The sequence below is a fragment of the Clarias gariepinus genome, chromosome 2 (assembly GCF_024256425.1).
Source record: "Clarias gariepinus isolate MV-2021 ecotype Netherlands chromosome 2, CGAR_prim_01v2, whole genome shotgun sequence".
NCBI lineage: Eukaryota > Metazoa > Chordata > Actinopteri > Siluriformes > Clariidae > Clarias > Clarias gariepinus.
In genome coordinates, this window is record NC_071101.1 from 29,383,069 (window position 1) to 29,405,706 (window position 22,638).

The 22,638-nt window shown below is 38.2% G+C and overlaps 2 protein-coding genes across 3 annotated transcripts in view; one reads left to right on the top strand and one right to left on the bottom strand.

Annotated features, from left to right (window-relative positions):
• Positions 1-4,392: 4,392 nt before the first annotated feature.
• On the top strand, positions 4,393-7,891 carry fem1b (fem-1 homolog b). The gene is made up of 2 exons (XM_053482753.1): positions 4,393-5,173; positions 5,261-7,891. The coding sequence occupies exons 1-2, from the start codon at positions 4,926-4,928 to the stop codon at positions 6,894-6,896; spliced, it is 1,884 nt and encodes a 627-aa protein (XP_053338728.1). The 5' UTR covers positions 4,393-4,925; the 3' UTR covers positions 6,897-7,891.
• Positions 7,287-22,638, bottom strand: part of itga11b (integrin, alpha 11b) — a 29,525-nt gene continuing 14,173 nt past the window's right edge. Inside the window, exons 13-30 of one of the 2 annotated variants that reach the window (XM_053482741.1) lie at positions 22,353-22,496; positions 22,067-22,270; positions 21,843-21,973; positions 21,414-21,580; positions 18,782-18,921; positions 18,485-18,595; positions 18,280-18,365; positions 17,921-18,119; positions 17,183-17,275; positions 15,424-15,500; positions 14,281-14,364; positions 13,699-13,789; positions 13,456-13,569; positions 13,103-13,186; positions 12,751-12,861; positions 11,650-11,745; positions 11,065-11,178; positions 7,287-9,167 (exon numbers count right to left, since the gene is read on the bottom strand). In XM_053482741.1, coding sequence (XP_053338716.1) covers positions 9,105-9,167; positions 11,065-11,178; positions 11,650-11,745; positions 12,751-12,861; positions 13,103-13,186; positions 13,456-13,569; positions 13,699-13,789; positions 14,281-14,364; positions 15,424-15,500; positions 17,183-17,275; positions 17,921-18,119; positions 18,280-18,365; positions 18,485-18,595; positions 18,782-18,921; positions 21,414-21,580; positions 21,843-21,973; positions 22,067-22,270; positions 22,353-22,496 — 2,109 coding nt within the window. In that variant the 3' untranslated portion in view covers positions 7,287-9,104. Of the gene's footprint in view, positions 9,168-11,064; positions 11,179-11,649; positions 11,746-12,750; positions 12,862-13,102; positions 13,187-13,455; positions 13,570-13,698; positions 13,790-14,280; positions 14,365-15,423; positions 15,501-17,182; positions 17,276-17,914; positions 18,120-18,279; positions 18,366-18,484; positions 18,596-18,781; positions 18,922-21,413; positions 21,581-21,842; positions 21,974-22,066; positions 22,271-22,352; positions 22,497-22,638 lie in introns of both variants that reach the window. The other variant, XM_053482732.1, reaches the window with a different exon arrangement.

Below are 22,638 nucleotides of genomic sequence, written 5' to 3' on the forward strand. Positions count from 1 at the left end.
ATGTGGGGAAAACTTGTTAAGGAGATGGGGATAGTACAAACCTTAACTTTGACAGTGTTTATAAATGACAGGAATTATGCGTGCACTCAATATCAAGTAGATAATTACTGCTTACATAAGAAAAAAAAAATATGGCTTGACTACACTAACAACTACTTTTGTCTAAAATCTAGTCCTTCAAACAGTCAGCATTTCACTTGAACTCTACCCTGATCTGACTTAGCTAAGTAGCTTTGCTTCCGCACTTCAGCATTAAGACTGTGTGAGACCTTTGTGACAAGAGTGTTAGCGCAATTTACACAAGGTGCTTTTTTTCAGCTGATTTATGTGAAACATTTAAGATTTTTAAGTTAATATTAAAATTGTTGAGCATGAACTGATCAAATACAGAAGGTGTGTTACCATCTTGAGGTCATGGGTTAAAAATGTTGCATGTGAAGGAAAGGAAAAACTGAGATCATTATTTTAAAAAATATCATTTTCAATTGCTGACATTTGTAACATTAGTTTTAGACACACTCTAACTGTGAATTTCTTACTTTACTATGGAACCTTTTCAAATTCTTTTATCATTTGTTTGGGTAGAGTTTTAACAGTAGCATTCTAATTACAAGCAGCGTTTAAGTTAAACTGGGACTTGATGAAATTTCTCGCCAGTAAAGGCGCACAACTGATTGTCAGTACGGTGATGAGACTCCTAGATCCAGTAAAACCTTTAAATGGCATTAACCCTTTTAAAGTAGTTTCATTTGTCTGTGAGAACTGTACACATAATCATTGACAAACACCACTTCTGTGGTAAAGAATCTCAACTGGGGTCATTGCCATGTCCCCAGTACAGTTCTGGCCCTGCTCCAAGCTATTTCCACATGTTTGTGCCATTAAAGGAGATCCAGATAAAAACGTTCTACATTGATGGTATCCAAGAAGTAATGAAACACTGGTAGCAGGGGATTATATAAAGAAATAAAGACAGTTTCACTCTTATAATTGTGTTCTGTACAATCAAAACTCCTGGTTTGACTTGAACAACCCATGTAATATGAACAATGAACTCTGATCAATAACTTAATGCTTTACAGGCTATTGCCTACAAACACAATGTTATTCTCAAAGAATAAAATCTGACATGTGACTATTAGGCTACATATTACTTGTCTGAGAAGAAAAAATTATTTCGTCTAAACATGGCTACATTGTGTAAAATCAGAATGTTGAGATTTGATTCAGTAGTGAAAACACTCTGACCTTTAATGAGCTTCTGACCCAAGAAACAGTTTACTAGAACTTATTTTGGGTAACACATCAAGTAGGGTAACACCAAACAAGAAGACATGTATGCACTAGCCAGAAACGTCCTGTCATGTTGTTTTCTTCGTGGTAGCTCTTTGCTTATTTAATGCAGGACTTAAGCATTAATAACAGAGTGACGTATTTGAGTCATCTTTTCTTTCACCTGGTATGTTGATGCTAATACATTACAAGCACTTTATAAAAGTTAAGCTTAAAAGCTCTATAAAAGTCTTTCGACTAGTCCAGCCCATAAAACATCTTAGGATAATTTAAAATATTTAAATAAAGTAGTGGTCTTTAGAAATACTATATACACTTATCAGAAAGTTTAAGAGGAACACATATACACCTGCTCATTTATACAAATTTATCATCCAGTCATTTAGCAGCAGCAGCAGCACAATGCATAAAATCCTCAGGTCACGCACTGAAGTTGGGTAAGGAGGCCTTTGGCCTATATTTAGTGTCTCAAGTCTTTAAGTGTCTCAGAGTAGAAAATTGCTCCTACTGTGATGTAGTGAGTCACACAAGTGAGTGATGCAGTTTTGGTCCTACTTTTAGGAGAATTGTTTATCAACAATTTGTAAAATGGGAAAATCATGCCTATCTCCACCAAAATATACAAGAGCTCCAGAGGTGTCCTAACTAGTTAGGAGTTGCGATAAATTTGTATTCATGCAGAGACATGCACAAAGAAATCTTAATAGATCTTTTTTTTAGTGATAGCAAAGATGCAGCACAGACGAGATGGCTTACACACGTCATCAACACTCACGTGGGTAGGGATGAAACACAATTATTGATTTTATTTTATTCATAGTCTTTTATTTTAAGGTCACGGGCAGTTGTCTAAGCATTTCACAGCATATTGTACTGTGTATGACTGTGTATGTGAAAAATAGAATTTGAATTTAAATTTCTCATTACAGAAGAATAAGGCATGCCTGTAAAGAAAGTTAAAAAGTTAACAGACCAGTTTTTAAATGGAAGCAAAAACCCTAATGTAGGCTCCTGGGTTTTGTGTGCAAATAGATACGATCATGTGTGACAAAGTTACCAGAAGAACTTTGGGATATTCTCCAGCACGCTCAGTAAAACCTCCCAACTGTTCTACTTATAAAACTACACAAATCTGTATCTAACACTACTGATTACAGTACTTTCAAGCAAAGAGTTTCACACCAAATATTGACTAAATATTTTATTACTCTTAAGTGTTCCTTATAGGCGTTTCTTTAATGTAGAAATATTTTAAAAATTATCTTTTTATGGCATTTTTTGTATGTTTCCAGGACGTTTACACAGTACTGTAAGTAAAACAGCTGTTAGGTTTTACTGAGTGTGCTGGAGAATATGAGTCCTTCTGGTCCTTTTATTCTTTCTGAATAGAAAATATAGCAAAAGAATAAAACATGAGGACACTGTCAGAGTTAGAAATAATGATTATAATGGAAATTATGAATGTGTTCTTCAAACTTTGCCTTCATCCAATGAAAAAAACACCTTTTACAGCAATTACTGCCTGGCAGGGCATAGGTGTTCTAGCAGTCAATTTTTCAAGATAATCTAATAAGATTTCACCACATGCCTTCTGCATCTCCCACAAGATGAATTGGCTTGATGGAGTCTTCCTTTGCACCATACGGTCGAGCTGCTCCCACAACAGCTTAATAGAGTTTAGAACTGGGGACTGTGCTTGCCACTCTATTACAGTCAGAATTCTGGCATACATCAGGAATATCTCATTATTATCTAAACACATTTTTTCTTACTCATACACACTTCCATAAATTTTCTTTTCATTTTGTGAAGCTGCTTTGAGACAATGACCATTGTTAAAAGCGCTATATAAATAAAATTGAATTGAATTGAACATAAAATCGGAAAATCTTTTTGACTGGTTGGTGTTTACACAGGTAATTCTGTCACAGGCTTTCCTCACCAACCGTAACAGTAGGCAGCATCGTCTACAGTGAAAATGGGTATGTCAGGCTAAGCTCATAGCTGCTAAAACCCCAGACCAGACCCTGGAGCATCTAAAGCAACAGCACATATGGCAAGCGAATGAAACCCCAGATCAGACAGTGACATGTCTACAGTGACATTGCATACGAAGGGCATACGTAGGGGCTGAGGGAACATTTGCAGGAAATGGTAGCATGCAGACATCAGGATATGCAGGGAGGCAGAACGTGGGTATCCTCTAATGTATATAATTAATTGACAATTTAATTTCAGCGTTCACTGTTTTTCATACTCATTAGAGTAAATTTATCTTTAGAGGTAAGACTAGGGCAGATTTAATTAATTCTTTACATTTTACCACCTCGTCTGCAAGCAAAACGCTCTCATCTTCTCCCCAGTTTGGGTTTCATTTTGAACAGATTATGACAGTCCTACACAGCTCCATTTTAGTGGTTTGAAACAATTGTAATTGAAAAATGTATAAAGCTGTGTATAAAGCTTTCAAACAACTGGTGCTGATTTTTTACAATTTTAATTTGGCACAATTTAACACAAACAAAAAAAAATAAATAAAATCTACAACTTCCACTATAACGTGTAGCCTACTTTGCACCTCTCAGTTTGGTTAACAGTGACTTCACACGCTTGCCTAAGAGTAGTCCTACTCGTGTCTAAAAGTAAGAGTAGGAAGCTTCATAAATAACTTATATGTCCTAATCTGAGCTAGCTTTTGCTTAGAAAACACAGGCCAAGTTTATAAAGTAGAATTTAATAGAAACCCTACAAACATTAAATCAATCTTTTGGGGGTATCTTTCCACCACCTAGTGGAGATAGGATGAAAATACACTCACTTAATTTCAGTAGGAACCATAGATCAGTATATATATCTATGAGTAGGAACACGGGACTGACCCGGTACTGGTTCGGGTCTCGTTTGCTCTCAAAACAGCCTAAATTCTTTATTGCATTAATTTAATATGAAATTTTATTATTATTTTTTTTTTTATTAAATCTGGTGCATTTTATGCTGTGAAGCTCTTCATTGATAAGAAGACTTTTATTTTAAAAGATCGAAAGACTGCCAAAACCGGAAGTTAACGCCGGAAGTAGGTCTTTTCCGGACACTCCGGAAGCTGCTAGCTGTTTGACATAAATTGTGAAAGCAGACATGACCTATTTGCGGTTTACGTTGGCTGTATAGTGAGAAGCATTGAACGTAATTGAATAACGTTAAGAACGGAATACACAAAGCGACCAGGAGACATTTCCGTGTTGATTTAGTTGTAGGTAGTTGGCTAACAACAACAAACTGGCTGTTATTTAACGTTAACTAGCTAGCTAAAGTCTCACACTGTGTCTAACGCAGGGAACTCATTTACTTGGCGGATATCTAGGTCATTTTATGCTTGAATGAGCTTAGTTTGAGCGTTCGGTGGGGAATGTAACACTGCCTGGTTGTTACCCTTGACAACAAGACTAGGTAAGGGTCATACGTCACTATATTGTTGTAGCAGTTCATTAAGCGTTCATGGATACAGTCGAGCACGTGCGGATCTTCCCCATGAGCCTGTAGGCTCAGTCTGAGTTTTTAATGGGAGCCGGGCAGCGTCTTAGCCAGACTTGTGGGCGATACTCACGCAGACGGAAGAAGAACCGGCGGCCCGAATGGAGTCGTTGGCAGGCTACGTTTATAAAGCGGCCAGTGAAGGCAGAGTCCTGACCCTAGCTGCTCTTTTACTCAACCATTCTCCCTCTGAGACTCGCTACCTGTTGGACTACATAACACAGCTGGCTGGCCAGCGCTCGACTCCTCTCATCATAGCAGCAAGGAACGGCCATGACAAAGTGGTTCGTCTCCTTCTGGACCACTACCGAGTGGATACTGAGCAAACCGGGACTGTCAGGTTTGACGGGTAAGAATAATGTCCAAGACTAGAACAAATACCCTACATGCAAATTCTGAACGACCACAAATTCCTTGTTCTTTTCCACCTTCATAGGTACGTGATCGATGGAGCCACGGCTCTTTGGTGCGCAGCGGGTGCAGGACACTTTGAAGTTGTACGGCTTCTTGTGTCCCACAATGCCAACGTGAACCACACCACCCTGACCAATTCCACCCCTCTTCGGGCAGCCTGCTTCGATGGCCGGCTGGATATCGTGCGCTACCTGGTGGAGCACAACGCCGACATCAGCATTGCCAATAAGTACGACAACACCTGCCTGATGATAGCTGCTTATAAGGGACACACAGACGTGGTGCGCTTTTTGTTAGAGCAAAGTGCCGACCCGAACGCGAAAGCTCACTGTGGTGCCACGGCGCTGCACTTCGCCGCAGAGGCTGGCCATCTGGAAATTGTGAAGGAACTAGTGCGATGTCAGGCAGCAATGGTGGTGAACGGCCACGGCATGACGCCGCTCAAAGTGGCGGCAGAAAGCTGCAAGGCAGACGTTGTCGAGTTGCTTCTCTCTCATGCTGACTGCGACCCTCACAGCCGTATCGAAGCATTAGAACTGCTCGGAGCTTCGTTCGCTAATGACCGTGAGAATTATGACATCCTTAAGACGTACCATTACTTGTATCTGGCCATGCTAGAGCGCTACCGCGACCTTGAGAGGGTCATCGCCAAAGATCTCCCGCCACCTGTGGAAGCTTATGGTGGTCGTATGGAGTGTAGGACTCCTCAGGAGCTGGAGTCTATCAGGCAGGACCGTGACGCGCTGCACATGGAAGGTCTCATGGTCCGTGAGCGCATCCTGGGATCGGATAACGTAGATGTTTCACATCCTATCATATACCGTGGTGCCGTCTATGCCGACAACATGGAGTTTGAGCAGTGCATTAAGCTATGGCTACATGCCTTGCACCTACGTCAAAGGAGCAACCGGAACACACACAAGGACCTCTTGCGCTTTGCACAAGTTTTTTCACAGATGGTGCACCTGAAGGAGCCAGTCCTGGCTGTGGATGTTGAGCAAGTGTTGTGCTGCAGCGTCTTGGAGATCCGGCGCAGCATGGCACGCTTGGAAACGGCCTCAGAGGCTGAGCGTCCGGCGTGCGCCGACAACTATGAATCGAACGTTTTTACTTTTCTCTATTTGGTGTGCATCTCAACTAAAACGCAGTGCAATGATGAGGACCGTGCACGCATTAACAAGCAGATATATGATGTAATCCGACTCGACCCGCGTACCCGAGAAGGCTCATCGCTGCTCCACCTGGCTGCCAGTTCCAGCACCCCGGTGGACGATTTCCACACAAATGATGTGTGCAGCTTCCCCAATGCACATGTCACCAAGATCCTGCTGGACTGTGGCGCTCAGGTGAACTGCGTCGATAATGAAGGAAACAGCCCTCTGCACCTCATCGTGCAGTACAATCGGCCCATCAGTGACTTCCTCACACTGCACGCCATCATCATCAGTCTGGTCGAGGCTGGCGCACATACTGACATGACAAACAAGCAGAAGAAGACGCCGTTGGACAAGAGCACCACAGGAGTCTCGGAGATCCTTCTGAAAACGCAGATGAAAATGAGTTTAAAGTGCCTAGCTGCTCGGGCTGTCCGACAGCATCACATCCTCTACCGAGACCAGATTCCTAAAAGTCTAGAGGAGTTCGTTGAGTTTCACTGATCTTTATATTTCTTTCAGATTCTAAAGATTTTAAATGATCTGGTGGTGCTGGTAATTCTTGATCAAGTTTTTAAAAAAATATATTTTCCCCTTTGTTAAAAGTGATTTAAGGTATTGAAATAACTCTTCAGTGCATTTTTGGGGCCATAGATAATGAACTGAACTTAAAAATCTACTGAGAGAACACTTTTACAGACTGCACTTTGCTTAGGATGATTTAGTTAAGTTTTATTTTATTAACATATTTTATTAAAAATATTTAAAACATTGTCAGAAGATCTATTTTCTAAGGAAACATTAGCAGAGAAATGATTTACTAAAGTCTAAACCTTCTTTACCAGACTGTAGACAAATTTCTTAGCAAATACACTAAGTCATGCCTGTAACAGGTTCTTTTTTTTTTTTTTACATTTTTGTTTGTTTGTTGTTTTTTCCAAAAACATCATGCCGTTGTAAAGTCATTTGATATCTACATGACTGTGTGCTGCCATGTCTTGTGTGGCCTTATTCTGGATGGTGCTTGGATCTTTTTATTAAAAGCTGAGAAAGCAACATGTTGCGTGTGGCTCCTTGTGCCAGGAAGATGCAAAGTCTGTAAACTTGACTTTAAATGTTGAGAGTCTTTGAATTATGTTTTTAAGAACTGGTGATTGTACTGACGTTGTACTTTTATTTTTAATCGAATTAACCAATATTAAGTCAACATTAAATACTGTAATCTCTGCTTCATACAGTCTAATTCAAGATTTTATTCATAGGTTATTTATTCACGTTCAGTTGCCACACTGTCAGGGACAGTTTTAACTGTATTGTATATTGCAATAACGTGTGTTTTTGTATGCTCCATGCTTTATATGGAAATGTTTGTACATCCACTGAGTCAAGTGGCTTACAATCAATTGCCTGCTAAAAGTGGAGATGGCACAATATGCTGCTTTTTCTTTTTTTAGACACCAGTCACATACTGCAGTTTGCTGTTTTTCTTCTCCTGCTATAGTCTGATGTTTCCACACATGTTTCCACACTTTGCCAAACCTTTTTTCCAGAATTAAATTTATTGTATTGATCTTGCAATATCCAGATAGTAGATATGAGCTGGGTGCTATCTCTTTTAAAGAAAGAGATGAGAGTTTTTAATTTCCACATTACTTTGATTGTATTTTTAAATAGATCAGAATAATAGAATAATAAACGTTACTTGCAAGTGATTAATGGTTGATCTAAACGCTTATTAACTATAATGATGTAAACTAAGGCAAAATAGTTGATTTTAGGGTCAAATTATTCACCAAACAACTATCCAAGTTCAACATATCAACCAATAAATCGTAGTCCCAACACCATGAACATATACATATAATGTATATACATATATATATAACATTCTTCTCACTCAATCATATTAAATATATCATTTTAATTCAATTTAAAAGTGGCAGGTACATTTAAAAAGAAGCCATTTTACAATAAAAAACAAACAATAAAAAGCCAAAACACACTTATTCCCATGAGTGACCTTTATTATACCCTGCAGTAGCTCTTTCGTATTAAACATTGCCTTATGTTCTTGTTCTGCAAAATGTAAAAAAAAAAAGCTGAACTTGGAAGTATAATATCTGCTTCTGTTACAGTGGTTAAACAATAAATGTCAGCCTAAAGTATAGAAGATGCATCCATGGTTCATTTAAGGTGCGATGAAACATCTCTATTGAAGCCGATGTCTAATGTGTATATTTTATATTACATTGCCATACTCCGTTTCAAAAGGAGCTGTTTTTGTCACTGGTTAGTTACTAGTTCAAGTCTATATGGACAAGTGCATTCACATGACCTGTGCAACAATTAAATGATTACTTGCGACCATTATAATACAAAATGCAATGCGTTCTATTTAATCCTTTTAAGCATTTCTCTGTACTTTCATCTAGTACTGTACATTTATTCAATTTACAACTCGCACATTTCTTTTTAGCTCTATAATGTTAACAAATCAGGCCTTGCCACATTCAAGGCTTCTGTCATAATTTATATGACTCATCAGAGATCTGCATCTTTACTGCATTAGATCACTTGGGTCCTGTGAGAAAGTGGGAGGGCTCAGCAGTGCATGACAAATGTAAGAAATAGCCAGAGTGCTTCGAAGACGGACCCATGCTCCTGGAGCATCCCTGAGTTATAGCCTTGGGAGGGAAAGCGCACACCATGGCTTTACCGCTGCTCTGTGGTTTTCTCGTCTTCTTCACGTTGTCTCTCCCTGTGAAAGAATCCCAGCTACGCACAAACAGAACCTAAAGTGAGTTTTTTCTCCTAATATGTACATATCCACTATGATTGACGTTAAAGGCTATTTTTGTATAACAGCATAAATGATTACAAGATTTTATTCATTAATGAACAACACACATTTTAATGGTCTATATATATTTAATACTGTGTAACATCTGAGAGCCAATTTAGTTCCTGTTCTCACCACAATGGCAATTAATGCTCATTTTCCTTGTCTCTCCCTCACATATCTCAGATATCTCTCATATATTTAACTTTGAAAATTGTGCATTATGTAATATCAAATTGTGTGGAACATCTGTTTGGCAAGTCCCTATTTATGAGCTGGTAATATAGAACCAACAATGTATTGTAACAATATCAATTGTTCATTACTACTTCTGCTGTTATACAAAAACAATGAACCCCTACTGACCAATTAATATTAAGCATTCAACCATGCTGTAGTAAAAACTAATATACTCAGTTTCCACATATCGTATTATGTATTTATTTTATGATAACCAGAGTTGATTCTAGAGTCTGTTAGGGCCCTAGGAAAAATTTTGCTGAATGCCTCTCCAACCAGCGTTCATCACCATTATCTTAAATAATACCACCAATTTATTTAACAATCACCATTATTAAATAAATAATAAATAAGTGTGTCAGCCATGTTCAGCCCCATACTGGCCCGGGGTCCCAAGCAGCACCTCTGATGGTAACACTAAACTTATTTACTTAGACCAAACATATTGGTTACTTTATACTGTAAATAGTCACCTTTCTGCCATGAACAATCTGTCAGCCATCGTCTACTCTGTCCTTCAGTGGAAACGGGCCACTATAGGGCTAGTGCTGACTAGATTTTATTTAAGTGGTGTATGTTCTCAGCACAGCAGTAACTGACATTAGTGTTCCACTAATTCAAGGGATCTCTGGTTCTGATTCATTTTTTTAAAGTATTAGGTATTTTATTAAACTTTTAAATAGATGTGCATGTCATTAAGGTCTATTCTAAAAACATTCGCTGGTGGTCCGCTGTAGTGGAAATAGTGGAGAGCAGCTGCCTGCCAAAGCCCACATTTAAAACCAGTCATTGAAGAACTTTGCATGAAAACACATGGTAGTGTTGTCATCGTAAACAACACTTGATCTCCTTATTAATTGCTTCTAAGTCATATCAAACTGCTTTTGAACCATCTGCGTTGTGTTACTGCCAGTTAACATGAGTGTGAGCTTCCACCACTGTGCTGCAGCTGATATCTAGTACTGTGGGGTTTTGGTAGGCAGATATTTATTGCAAAATCTCCCAAGTTAAATGTGTGGTAAAATTAGTTGTAATGGTTCATGATATTCTGTTTTATTCCAATAAAATAGACTCAGATAAGCTGTGTGCGAGATGGCAGGGATTCCCTGTAACCTGCACATGAATGTCTTTCTTTACCTCCTTAACACAGCACCTGGACACGTTTGATTTAATGCTCTGGGATCTTCAGTTAAAAAATGGAAGTTATGAGTATTTTGAACGTTTTTTTAAGGTTGTGTACCTGCAAGATTTTAAAACTACTTGTGCCTCTGTTTAAACACAGCCCACAATGCTGCAGTATCTGATATCTGATGACCCATATCAGTGTAACACACACTGCCTTGTCAGTATCACTGCTCTGGTGAGAATAGTCTAACATCCAAGTAAAATATAAGTACCAGTTTCTGTTATGGTCCTCATTTACTGACAGAGTAGTGGAACCTGACTGGTTACAGTTATCAGATGGACTGTATATCTAGGTTTACCTGATTCAAATAAGTGATTAGTGTAGATACTAGAGTAGCCAATAAACTGGGAACTAAGTGTATATGCGAGATAATGAATGGTATATAATAATGAATCAGAATGACATGCCTTCCAGAGAGCTAGCACCAGCAGAGCCAAAAGCTGTAGGCCTCCCAAAGTGCTTCCGATTATAATCCAAATGGGAATTTTGTAATCTTCATCCTTCCTAATCTCCAGAATTATCTGCAGTTATAAAAAACAAAAAAAGTATATATACAATGTAGGATATACTGTATTAATATAGGAAAGTTATGCAAGTTAAGAGTGTGTGGTTTTAACTTGATTTGGAATTTCATCAGACCCCATCAAGTTTACCGTAAGTGGTTATTTTGTATCTGTTTATTTACACCAAATAATTATCTGCATACAAGATTCTGAATCACAAAACAACTGTTTACTAGACAGACTATATTATTATGATGATGATGATGATGATGATGTGATCGTGTTGGGAAATGTCTTTTACCGTTCCCAGATTAAAGATTCTTCAAGAAAGCCACACCTACATTTGCACATATAATAAAATCTTTTATTCTCTATTATTATTATTATTATTATTATTATTATTATTTGCTTTCTTTATTATAGTTTTACTACTTGGCTTTTACGCTGTAAAGTGTTTAGTTGTGAGTAGCATTATTTTGTAGTGCTCACATGTCTTGTAGGTCTTTCCTCATGCAGGAACACAGGGCTGTTTGGTCTCAACTCAATGGCTGCCATTATCACCAGCTCCAAAGCCTTGAAGTTGACCTGCTCAAAATACAAGAAGTACTTTTTTACCTGACACTACTGCACTGATAACACTTTTATGCCAGAGCCGGATGCTCCCTACACAAATTGCACCTCCTGCCCCTTGTGTCAAAGCAGCCATCAGTGTTTTCAACTTTTTGATATTTTGGAATTACTTTTCTGGTAACAAATTAAAAAAACAAAAATTGTAGGAACAGCAATCAGGTCAGCTTGTATTCTCTTCTCTCCAAGTTTAAACAAGTAAAAGTAACAAAAGATTTTATATACGAGCTTAGCAGTACATCTCTCTCTAGTAGGTATTACTAGCCTAGTTTAGCAATTCAGTTCTTAATCTTGTTACCACGTTTAGCAGAGCTTTCAGTGATGTGTTCTGTGACAATAGTGCCAAGAGAGAGGGAGAGGGAAATACAATAGCTTATTTCATTTAATAAATACAAGACTAAACAACAGTGTTATAAACATTAGCTTAAAAAGATGATCATTTCACAAGTGAATAATATGCTGACATGCACTCATAACCGTGCCGAGTCGGGACGTGACAGAACCAGTGCTACCACAATTTTATTTAAACTAATGTTTATTCTTGGCTTTCAAACATGGCTTTCTTTATAGACATGTAGATTGTTTAAAATGTAATTCTTTATTTAAATGCATTTTTTTGTGTAGTTGCAACTTCAGCAATAATGTTGCGAGGCTTTTGTTGTTTATAAGCAGTTGCCATGGTACTGAAGCACTTGACAGAACCCATCAGTGGAAAGGTCGTCATTTTCCCCAATAAATGTATTTACTAATAATTATAAATGATGCATCTAAAAATAAGTTATTTTTATATGAAATTTGAGAGATTACCAGCTCCCTTCATCATCATCAACAAGAGAGAAGATACTGTAAGAAACATTATGGTAGGGTTAGGGCTTGATCTGCCACACTGAACACATTAAAACCAGAGTAAGTGAACTGAATTTCTGAAAAGGAGCCACAATGCATTAAAGTCCAGCTGCTTACTTGCTGTAGCGTGTGAAGGTTTAGCCGTCCTGCAACAGTCACACTCATATCTTGTTGGGGTTGAAGCATGAGCCTGCACTGTGCAGAGATAGCTCCAGCAGTCGACAAATTCTGTTTTAATAAACAAGAAATATGGATAGGGACTGCATATTGAAGAGATACAGACTTGTAAATGACAGGGAGTGGACTCAGACCTGAAGAGGTATGACAAACAAATCAGGTAATCTTTTACATTTATAGTCTACTGCAATAAGAATGACTAGAAATGCTTTTTTGTACAGTCATCAAGGTCTTTATCTTTTCCGTTTAGCCAGTGTTTATCTTTTGTAAAATACTGAAAACAGATAAATACCAGCTGTGGGGTGAGTGAAAGGTCTTCATCTGAGGGCACATCTGTTCCAGTGACACGTGGAACTGTGCACTGAGAGCCAGAATTCTAAAGTAAGCACGAATACACTGTGAATCCTCACTGAACAGCAAACCACATACAGATATACTTAATTACTAGAAAGCAGAAGAGATCTTCTGGGCAAGCAAGTTAGAAATCAGCTAGCTAAATTCCTTAAGACTCAATATACAGTTTGGGACAGGTAGAGAAATTACTTTTTTATACATATATATCAAGAAGCCAACAAAGCCACTAAGTAAACACAGGTACTTACTTATAAAAGACAATTTGAATGTAAATTTTATTTCATTCCCTACCTGATTGACATTTATATCTGAGATATAGAGAAGATGATTGCCATTTTTAGTCACAGAAAAAACATCTACTGTCAGAAGCAGGTGAGAAACAGGGAACAGACCGAGGTTCTGGAGCTGCAATGTAATGTAATGTAAGGGGGAAAAGTTATCATTTAAATAATCATCTTTACTTTTCAAAGTTGCCACAAAAATGCCAGAAATGTGAGCAACTTTATGGCATTAGGAAGAGGGATTGAGTACTACCTGATAAGACAGATTGAAGGTAGGTCCAGTTGCTCCTGCATAGCCTAGATTAGGCACAGACTTAATTTGAAAGCGAACAGGGCTGGAATCCCTGGATAATAAAAGCAGAAAAAAAACTTAGCTACACAGTTTATATACTATTTTTTTGGTTTGTACTTAAATAAAAGTGTGCACAGTGTATTTTCTCTTTTCCGCACTTAAAAACATCACTTCTTATAGACCATGCTGTTTGAGGAATATAATCAGTGATGGGGTGATGTGATGTGGCCCGACACAAAACAACATCACAGTAACAACCTCAAAATTTATTGTTTTACAATAGCAATACATTACTATGGAAATGATAACATATTAAAAAAAGCACATTAAGAGAACATAGTTCAAGGCGTGTTGTTATAGAAAATTAAAGAACACATTCATAATTGAGCATGTATCAGTGCTGTGGTATACATACAGTGGATGATGTACTGTAGGTGATAGTGGTTATGCCATGTATGACAATTTTTGAGAACACTTTTGAGCTCTGAATACTGTAAGGAATGAATGACTCACACATCTACATGGGTTATGTTAGTTTATTACCTTGTAAAGAGAATATCAGCTTCATGTATTAAAGGATGATATATATTATTAATGTTGTCTTCTGGATTTATCTCCTCACCATCACTAAAAAAAGCAAAAAGCTGTTCAACACAAATCAGCATGCATATACATACAATATGTACAGTACATACAGAGGGGCCCAAAAAAATTATGATGGCACCATCAGTGTTGTGACTACTGATAGCTTTTGGGGAAATAAAATACTATAAATTGCTATAATTCAATGTGAGTTTTTAAAAAGGGCATAGATAACAACTATTGAGGAGTGTACTGTATACATTTCTTGTGCCCTCAGCCATAACATTAAAACGTAAAAGATTAGTGTGCCATCAAAACAACTTTCGCCCCCTTGCGACATGAGATGGTGGACCTCTGACGATGTACTGTGGTGTCTGGAACCAGGACGCTATCAGCAGATCCTTTAAATACCGTAAGTTGCCAGATGCAGCCTCAGAGAAACAGGCTTGTTTTTCCAGAACATCCCATAGATGCTCTATTGGATTGGGATCTGGGGAATTTGGAGGTCAGATAAACAACCTTGAACTCTCTGCCTGGTCTTTTTGTGATTGGACCAGTCAGGCTGTCACCAGGTTACTGATATAATATAATTGCTTAGTGTTAATGCTATGTGGTGTTGTTGTGGTCGATCGTGGTTTATATGATCCATCATACATCAATTTATTCATCTGTTAATTCTCACCTACATTATCAGTGAGGTCTCCCTTATTGAACAACTACTACCAACTAGGGTTCTGAAGCCTAACACATTCTTTCAAGCTCCATGTTTTGTAAACTGCATGGTTTCCAACTACTGCTCATGCATCACAAGACAACTCAATGCACACAGAGGGAAGTGCTATCTACTCCATTGTATATGCATGAGTTGAGTGTTGTTGTGCTTGGCAGGTACAGTAAGAGAGATTTCCCTGCTTCTTTATTTTCTAGTTGTGCCTTGTCAGGATCTGTGCTTGCAAAATCCTGGCTACGGGCCAAATGCTTTTCCTGTCACACCACTTCTGTGCCCATAAAATATACATTTAAGAAAATTCCAGCTCACTGTGACTTTTCTCTTCACTGTGTGAATGCACTATTTAAACTGTAATACAGTATATTTAACTTTACCTGGATGCCTTAAGCAAAACTTGCATGTAATCCAGAAAAACAGATCTGCTAATTTCCAATTCCAACCGGAAGGACACCTAGGATGAAAGGATGGTAAATTAAGCAACAATCTGCATTGTTGACTGCATGGATATAATGTCTTTTTTTTACACAAAGATTCATAAACATGCTTTATAAACAGATCCTTAGGATCCCTGAAGATCTAGATTCAGATACAAACACAAAGCGACAAAAACTGGTAGAGGCAGAGGTTTGTGGGCAACTATTAGAATGCAAAAATGAAAACCTAGTAAAAAACTCTGTTTGACAAAGTGGGTCAAAAAAATCTCCTATACTTAACATCACGCGAATGACTTAGAAATTCTATCTATCTATCTATCTATCTATCTATCTATCTATCTATCTATCTATCTATCTATACAGTGTGTGTGTGTGTGTGTGTATGTCTGTGTATGTGTGTGTATGTGTGCATGCTCTAAAATGGTTAAGAATTCTGCAAAGATAAATTATGCTTAAGAAGAGAAACTGAAGTCGATAGGCTTATTACTACTTGAGAGTTGAATGAAAGAGATGAATTACTATTTTCTCTGGACTGTTCCTGTGTAATGTGCACTAAAATTAATTTGTGTCTCTGTTGATTTTCTACGGTTTTGCTTCAGATTTATCTTCATTAGCAAACCCCTGACCCTTACCCTTCATCATCATTTGCTGACCCTTACCCTTTATCATCACATGCTTTTTGGCATTTGGCCTCTGTACACCACCACATTATATTTAGAATGAAACTATCATATGATGTGATGATAACTATCATACAAAAGTTTCATTCAGGAATTTCAGCCATTTTCACACACACACACACACACACACACACATATCCTTTTCATTTGCATGTAGAAACTCTTGGCTAGATTTAACTGTATATTTTGAGTCGTTATTTATCTGCAGTCCAGTATGAAGCCTACTAGTTTTGCAGCATTTGGCTGAATCTGATCAGAGATTATTATCTTATACATTTAAAAAAATTCATCCTGCCACTTAATCAGCAGTCAGGTCATCAATAAACACCAGTGACCCAGTTCCATCGGCAGCTATGCATGCTTATGCCATAATATTGCATCCAGCATGTTTGACAGATGATGTGGTATGCTTTGGATCAGGATCTGCTGTTTTCTTTCTCTGTACTTTTCTCTTCCTTCTCATTCTGGTATGTTCATTTTGCTTTCATCAGTTCAAAGAATCTGGCAAAAAAAGAACCACCAGTGGTTTGCACCTCATGGTAAAGTGTTTGTATTTACTTCATAAAGCCGTTTCTTGACAATAGACCGTGACATTGCCACACCTCAAGAGTATTTTCGACTTGGCAAGATGTTGTTCAAATGTTCTTCTTCACCATGGACAGGATTCCACTTTAGTTGTCTTCCAGGCCTTTTCTTGTTTCTGAGCTTGCCAGTTAATTCCTCCATTTTAAGAATATTGTATTGGCGACCAAATGTTTTTTTTGCTATCACTCTTGCTATTTTCTCAGGCTAATGATGGTCTCCTTCACTTGAATAGAGACACATCATTGGACCTCATGTTTAGAGTTGAGTGAACAGCTACCAAATACAGCATGACACTCAAAATCAAGCTTTTTATCTGCTTAATCTTGTTTATCTGATTAGTTTGCTATTTAGCAAAGTTCTACATTCGGTAGCTCAAATGCACTGAGGTAAAATATGATGTCCAAGGTAAGTGGAATGCATTGTGTTCTTCTCACCTGAGCAAGAGATCTTAACAGTGGACCACTAACACTGCAGTTCCTCTGTAGACTTTCAGTTGTCTCACACTTGATTTCTACATCGGGAGGAGACTGAAATGCAAGCAACACACGTGTCACCTTAGCATTAATCATACAAGAATGGCTAACTATAATACTTTAGATTCCTAACTCAACATTCTACCCTCAGGCTCTTCTCTCAAACTGGCTCACGAATAAACACAATGTGTCGTAAATCAAAATATCAATTTGTAAAAAAAAAATTTTTTTTAAAAATTTGAAAAAAATCTAGAAATGTATAAATTAATAGAAAAATAAATCAGCCATATACTAAACAATAGCATATAGACCAATCAGCCACAACACTAAAAACACTGAATTTAATAACATTGATTATCAATTCTAAACCAGTACACTGAACCAGCACTGAAAAGATGACATGACCAGCAGCACTGAAAAGATGACATGATAGAGAGGTATCAAGACACCCAGTGCATCACAGCCTGCAGTCTATGGTGATTAGCACACAAGAATGTTGTTGATCTGCCCTTCAAAATCCACACAGCTGAATATCACAGAGCTTTTATGAAATGCAACAGAAAATTCTGATCCATGCCTCACCCTGCAACCCACAGCACTCAAAGGAGCTGCAGTTCTGCTATTGCCTTTTTAATGTTATGGCTGGTATATACAGTATACCAATGTGCATTGTATGTTTGTGTGGATGCAAACCTTCACCATCAACCCGGAGAATTGCAGGTTTGCTGAGTGAGAAATGTGAAGCTGTGTGTTGTAGGCATTTTCTCCTCTATTCTCCAGTCGAACCTCCACCAATACTCTTCTCCTGCTGGTTTCTATCACACGTTCAGTGTTATCCCTCGTCTCCGTCTGGACACACAATGGGCATGTAGCACACTCTCTCCAAGCACAGAATTGCCTGGAATCAAGAACAGAGGCACATACAAGTCTACCCGGTGGAGCAGCGTACAGAGGGTTGCCATAATATATGTGCTTGTGTGTGAAACAACACGCAAAAGCATTTTTCAGGTCTAGTCTGTGTACTGCAGGTTTGTGTGTGGTTTTATATTAACACACACCTATGGTCAAGAAGGTCATTGCTACTCTGTAGCATCAAGTTAGGTACACATTGGTCTTCTTCCTCACACCCATTCCAAAAGGGCAGCTGAGGAAAAAAATGTGATGCAGAATCACCATTAACCTCACATTAAGCATAGCAATACAGCATTACTACAGCATACTTTAGTCACTTAAGGCTTTTTTTTTTTTTTAGCTGTGAGTTACCTCTAAACGTAGTGAGGTGGACCAGCCATCATCTAATACAGGGCCTTCATCTGGGTTCTGCAGTTCCACGTCCACATTGAACACCACTGGCCGAGTGTAATCAGTCGTTTCCTATACACAGTAACCAGACTTTGATACACATCACCCTTTAAACCTTTAAATCATGTAATTTAATAATAATAAACAGTATTGTGATGGAAATATATATACTGATATAAATTCTTTTTTGTGTGTTTACTTTTAATGAACTGATAATAAAATTAGCATAGACTTTTAAAGGGGTGATGTCAGACTCACATGGACATGGAAGTGAATGTGCTCACAGTGCGTTGTGTCTGGCAGGACAGAGATATTTGCAGAAGACTGTGCATCGGTGTTATCTAGCACTGCTCTGGGACTGTAGCGCCTCTCATCAAATGCCCAGCTCTGTTTGAGGGCTAAACAGAGACCAAGTGACAGACAAAGTGAAAATGAAATATAATAAAATATAATAAGATAAATGTCTAACACCCACAATCCTTGGCACTGGTGTGACACTTTAACATACTGGTTTGTTTAACATGCAGATGCTGTTAGATCTTACAAAATCTGCTGTAGCTGTGGGTTGGGTATTAAAGCTAATTTTTTTTTGCTACTTTCGAATTCGATGTCTTCTTACTGTACATTCTCAAATACGGTTAAGCATACTAGTGCATCTCAAGAAAAAATAGAATATCATGTTTTTTTGGTAATTTAAGTCAAAAGTGAAAAACTAATATTGTCTAAATTCATTACATGCAAAAAGTGATTGTTTTTGTTTTAATTTCAATATCTATAGCTTACAGCTCATGGAAAAAAAAATCCAGTATTTCAAAATATTAGAATATTACCTAAAATCAATAAAAAAGGATTGGCATTCCATAAACATAACGCTTTTGAATCATCATGAATCATGTTAATTTATGGAACTGATACTTTGTTAGGGCTTCTTTCACACAAATTACTGCATGAATGCAGCATGGCCTAGAGGTGACCAGCCTGTGGCACTGCTAAGGCAATACTGAAGAGCACATTGGACCATTGCAATTCATATCACCATTCAGCTCTTCTATATTGTTGGGTCAGGATTTTCTCAACTTTCCCTGGACAAAAACCCTGAGTTGGCTAGTACAAGTACAAGTACTTGCAAACCAATACTTTTTTATATACCCTTTGTTGGTAATGACAGAGGTCAAACGTTTTCTGAAGGTCAACCTCTAGAGCAGTGATGTTTTGGGGCTATCAATAAGCAACATGGACTTCCACCTCCCTCCAAAGGTTTTCTATGGGTTTGAGATGTGGAGACTAGCTAGGCCACTCCAGGACCTTAAAATACTTCTTTCAGCAGTTCCTTCATGCTGAAAGACCCAGCCACGTTTCATCTTTAATGCCCTTGCTGACGGAAGGAATTTTTTTTTTACTTAAAATTTTATGATACATGACCCCATTCTTTCTTTTCTTTACACGAATCGGTTCTGGTCCCTTTGCAGAAAAACAGCCCCAAAGCATGATGTTGCCACCCCCATGCTTCACAGGAGGTATGGTGTTCTCTGGATGCAACTCAACATTCTTTCTCCTCCAAACAAAGTTCTATTTTGGTTTCATCTGACCATATGACATTCTCCCAATCCTCTTCTGGATCATCCAAATTTATTCACTAGGTCCCACCGTGTGGTTCACGCGGAGGAAGCAGATAGCGCTGGCCTCTGAGTGTGTGATGCCGCCCCCAACGGTGCTTGAGCGAGCAGTTCTAAAAAAAAGAGGTCGACTGGTGTCACGTGGTTCGGAGGAAACGAATGACACCCCCTGGCCCTCCTGGCTGGATGGAGGTAAGTAGCCTTAATGTGGGAGCCCCCCCTAGTGACGGGAAGGGAATTGGACACGACTAGATTGGGGAAAAAAGAATTGGACAGGTCTAAATTTATAAAACAAACAAACAAAAAAATCCTACAATGTGATTTTCTGAATTTTTGTTTTTCTTATTTTGTTTCTCATAGTTAAGGTATACCTATGATAAAAATTACAGGCCTCTCTCATCTTTTTTAAGTGGGAGAACTTGCACAATTGGTGGCTGACTAAATACTTTTTTGCCCAACTGTAAGTTTAAGTCATTTAAGACTTTATTTTAAACACAATGTTCTTTGTCAGCAATAAATAAATAATTAAAATTTAAATGTAAAGTAATCTTGGTAAATTATATTTATGTCTTCATTAAAACAAAGATATTTTCAAGGATACTATTGGCAGAAAAACTTCATTTTTGTCAAATCCATTGTTTTCATAATTTTTGGCTGGTTATCCAGAATTCTTCTGCAGTGAATAAATACTATAAATAGATAAACACCTTGGATCTGCGATCCATGACTACTGTTAAAGAGAGAGTTTTGCTTATTTTAATGGAAAATTATTATTATTGTAGGTAAAATATCCTTTAATAAAGGAAAAGCTTCTCTTTTTTTTTTCAAAGATACAGAATGGAACAGGTTAAATATCGCTCTACTAAACCAGACTGAGAAAATACCAGCCAAGAGTTAGCCCTGTTTTGAGAGAGGTTGAGAGAGTATTTTTTTTTGCGTATATAAGAGAGGGTTAGAGAGAGGGAGAGAGAGAGAGAGAGAGTTCCATAAATTAGATCCAGATGAGAAGTGAGAGGGAGAGAAAAGGGACAGACCCTGTTTTATAGTGGTTTCTATGGTTGTGTTTTCTGTGGCCTAACACATTAGGAAAAAAAATCTATTCTAGTTAGGTGGAAAATACTATACAACCTCTCGTGTCTGTGCTCATGTGTATGCAAATAGACAACCAATCATTTCTACTTTAAGGCTAAATCTTTAAAGCAGACGATAATTATTTAAATTGTCATAATTGCTCCAAGATATTTTTGCAAAGATGAGTTACAGTGAATACATACCCACACTTTGTGTTCCTTGCATCAGGGTCCGTGCCTTGACGGTGACACAGACTTTGGCTGCCATGCAGGTCACCTCTTTGCCTCCTCGCACACAGTCTTTGTTGAACACATTTATCTTTGATGGCTCAAAATGAACATCAAGGTGCACACGGACCACGCAGCGAGACCTGTTCATTTAAACCAGAGGCAAGCAGTAAAAATATATAGAGAGACACTTTATAGCTATTATGTTGTACAGTAGTAAATAGTGGAGGTTAAGGTTCTGGACTAAGGCTATTAGTTCCAGCCTGTGCTCTGTCACTATGTTACTGTGACCAACATTAAGCAAGGCCCATAACCCTCTCTGCCCTAGGGGTGGTGTATCCTGTCTGACCCCAGCAATAATAGCTGTCTTCTTCTGCTGTCAGTTTCTACGAGCCAAGGACTTACCATAGTATGACAGCAGCACCAAGAGCACCTACAGACAAATCAGCCAGTCCATCTCCATTTATGTCCAACGCACCATGGACACTCCGACCAAAATACTGCAAGCCTGAGGATATGTCTGCAGCTGCTATTCTCTGACAAAACAGAAGTATAAAGAGATAATGAGAAATTCATTCCACCGGGACTTACATAATATATTGTCAAACTGTAACAGCTTTGAGTTCTACCTGCTTATACTTTGGCTGAACACCATTGTGCCGGCTATAGAAGAGGTAGATTGCACCACTGTGATCATCCTCTAGAGGGGCACCTACCACCAGCTCACCGTAACCATCACCATTTAGATCAGGCATAGAGGACATGGCGGAGCCAAAGCGAGAGTTGTGAGCCCAATCTGCTGGCTCAAGAAAACCCTCCAGGTGAACATGTCCCTTCAGATGAAGAAGAGTTATTGTACTATGTGCAGAAGATCATTCAGGAGTTTTGTAATAGTAATGCTTGAATAGTGCTTACCTGATGGTTCAACCTGTAGATGTAAACTCTGCCTGTTTCCCATCCTTTGCTGAAGAACATAGGAGCAGCCACCAGCAGCAGATCAGTCAAACCATCTTCATCCTGATCTAGGGGAGTTAACTCACTGCCATAATATGAGCCGATCTATAAAAGGAGACAAACAGAAACCAGACTACATAAATTATATTGGATCAAGAAACAATTTGTCACATTGCTCTTTTCTTACTCATGTAAGTTATATCTATGCATGTTCCATATGGTTCAGCACACATCGGGTACCCATGTA

Bases quoted from the DNA above. Each gene is read 5' to 3' on its own strand.
- fem1b (XM_053482753.1), top strand. From the start codon at position 4,926: ATGGAGTCGTTGGCAGGCTACGTTTATAAAGCGGCCAGTGAAGGCAGA. The intron at 5,174-5,260 runs GTAAGAATAATG...CCACCTTCATAG, and splicing joins GGGACTGTCAGGTTTGACGG to GTACGTGATCGATGGAGCCA.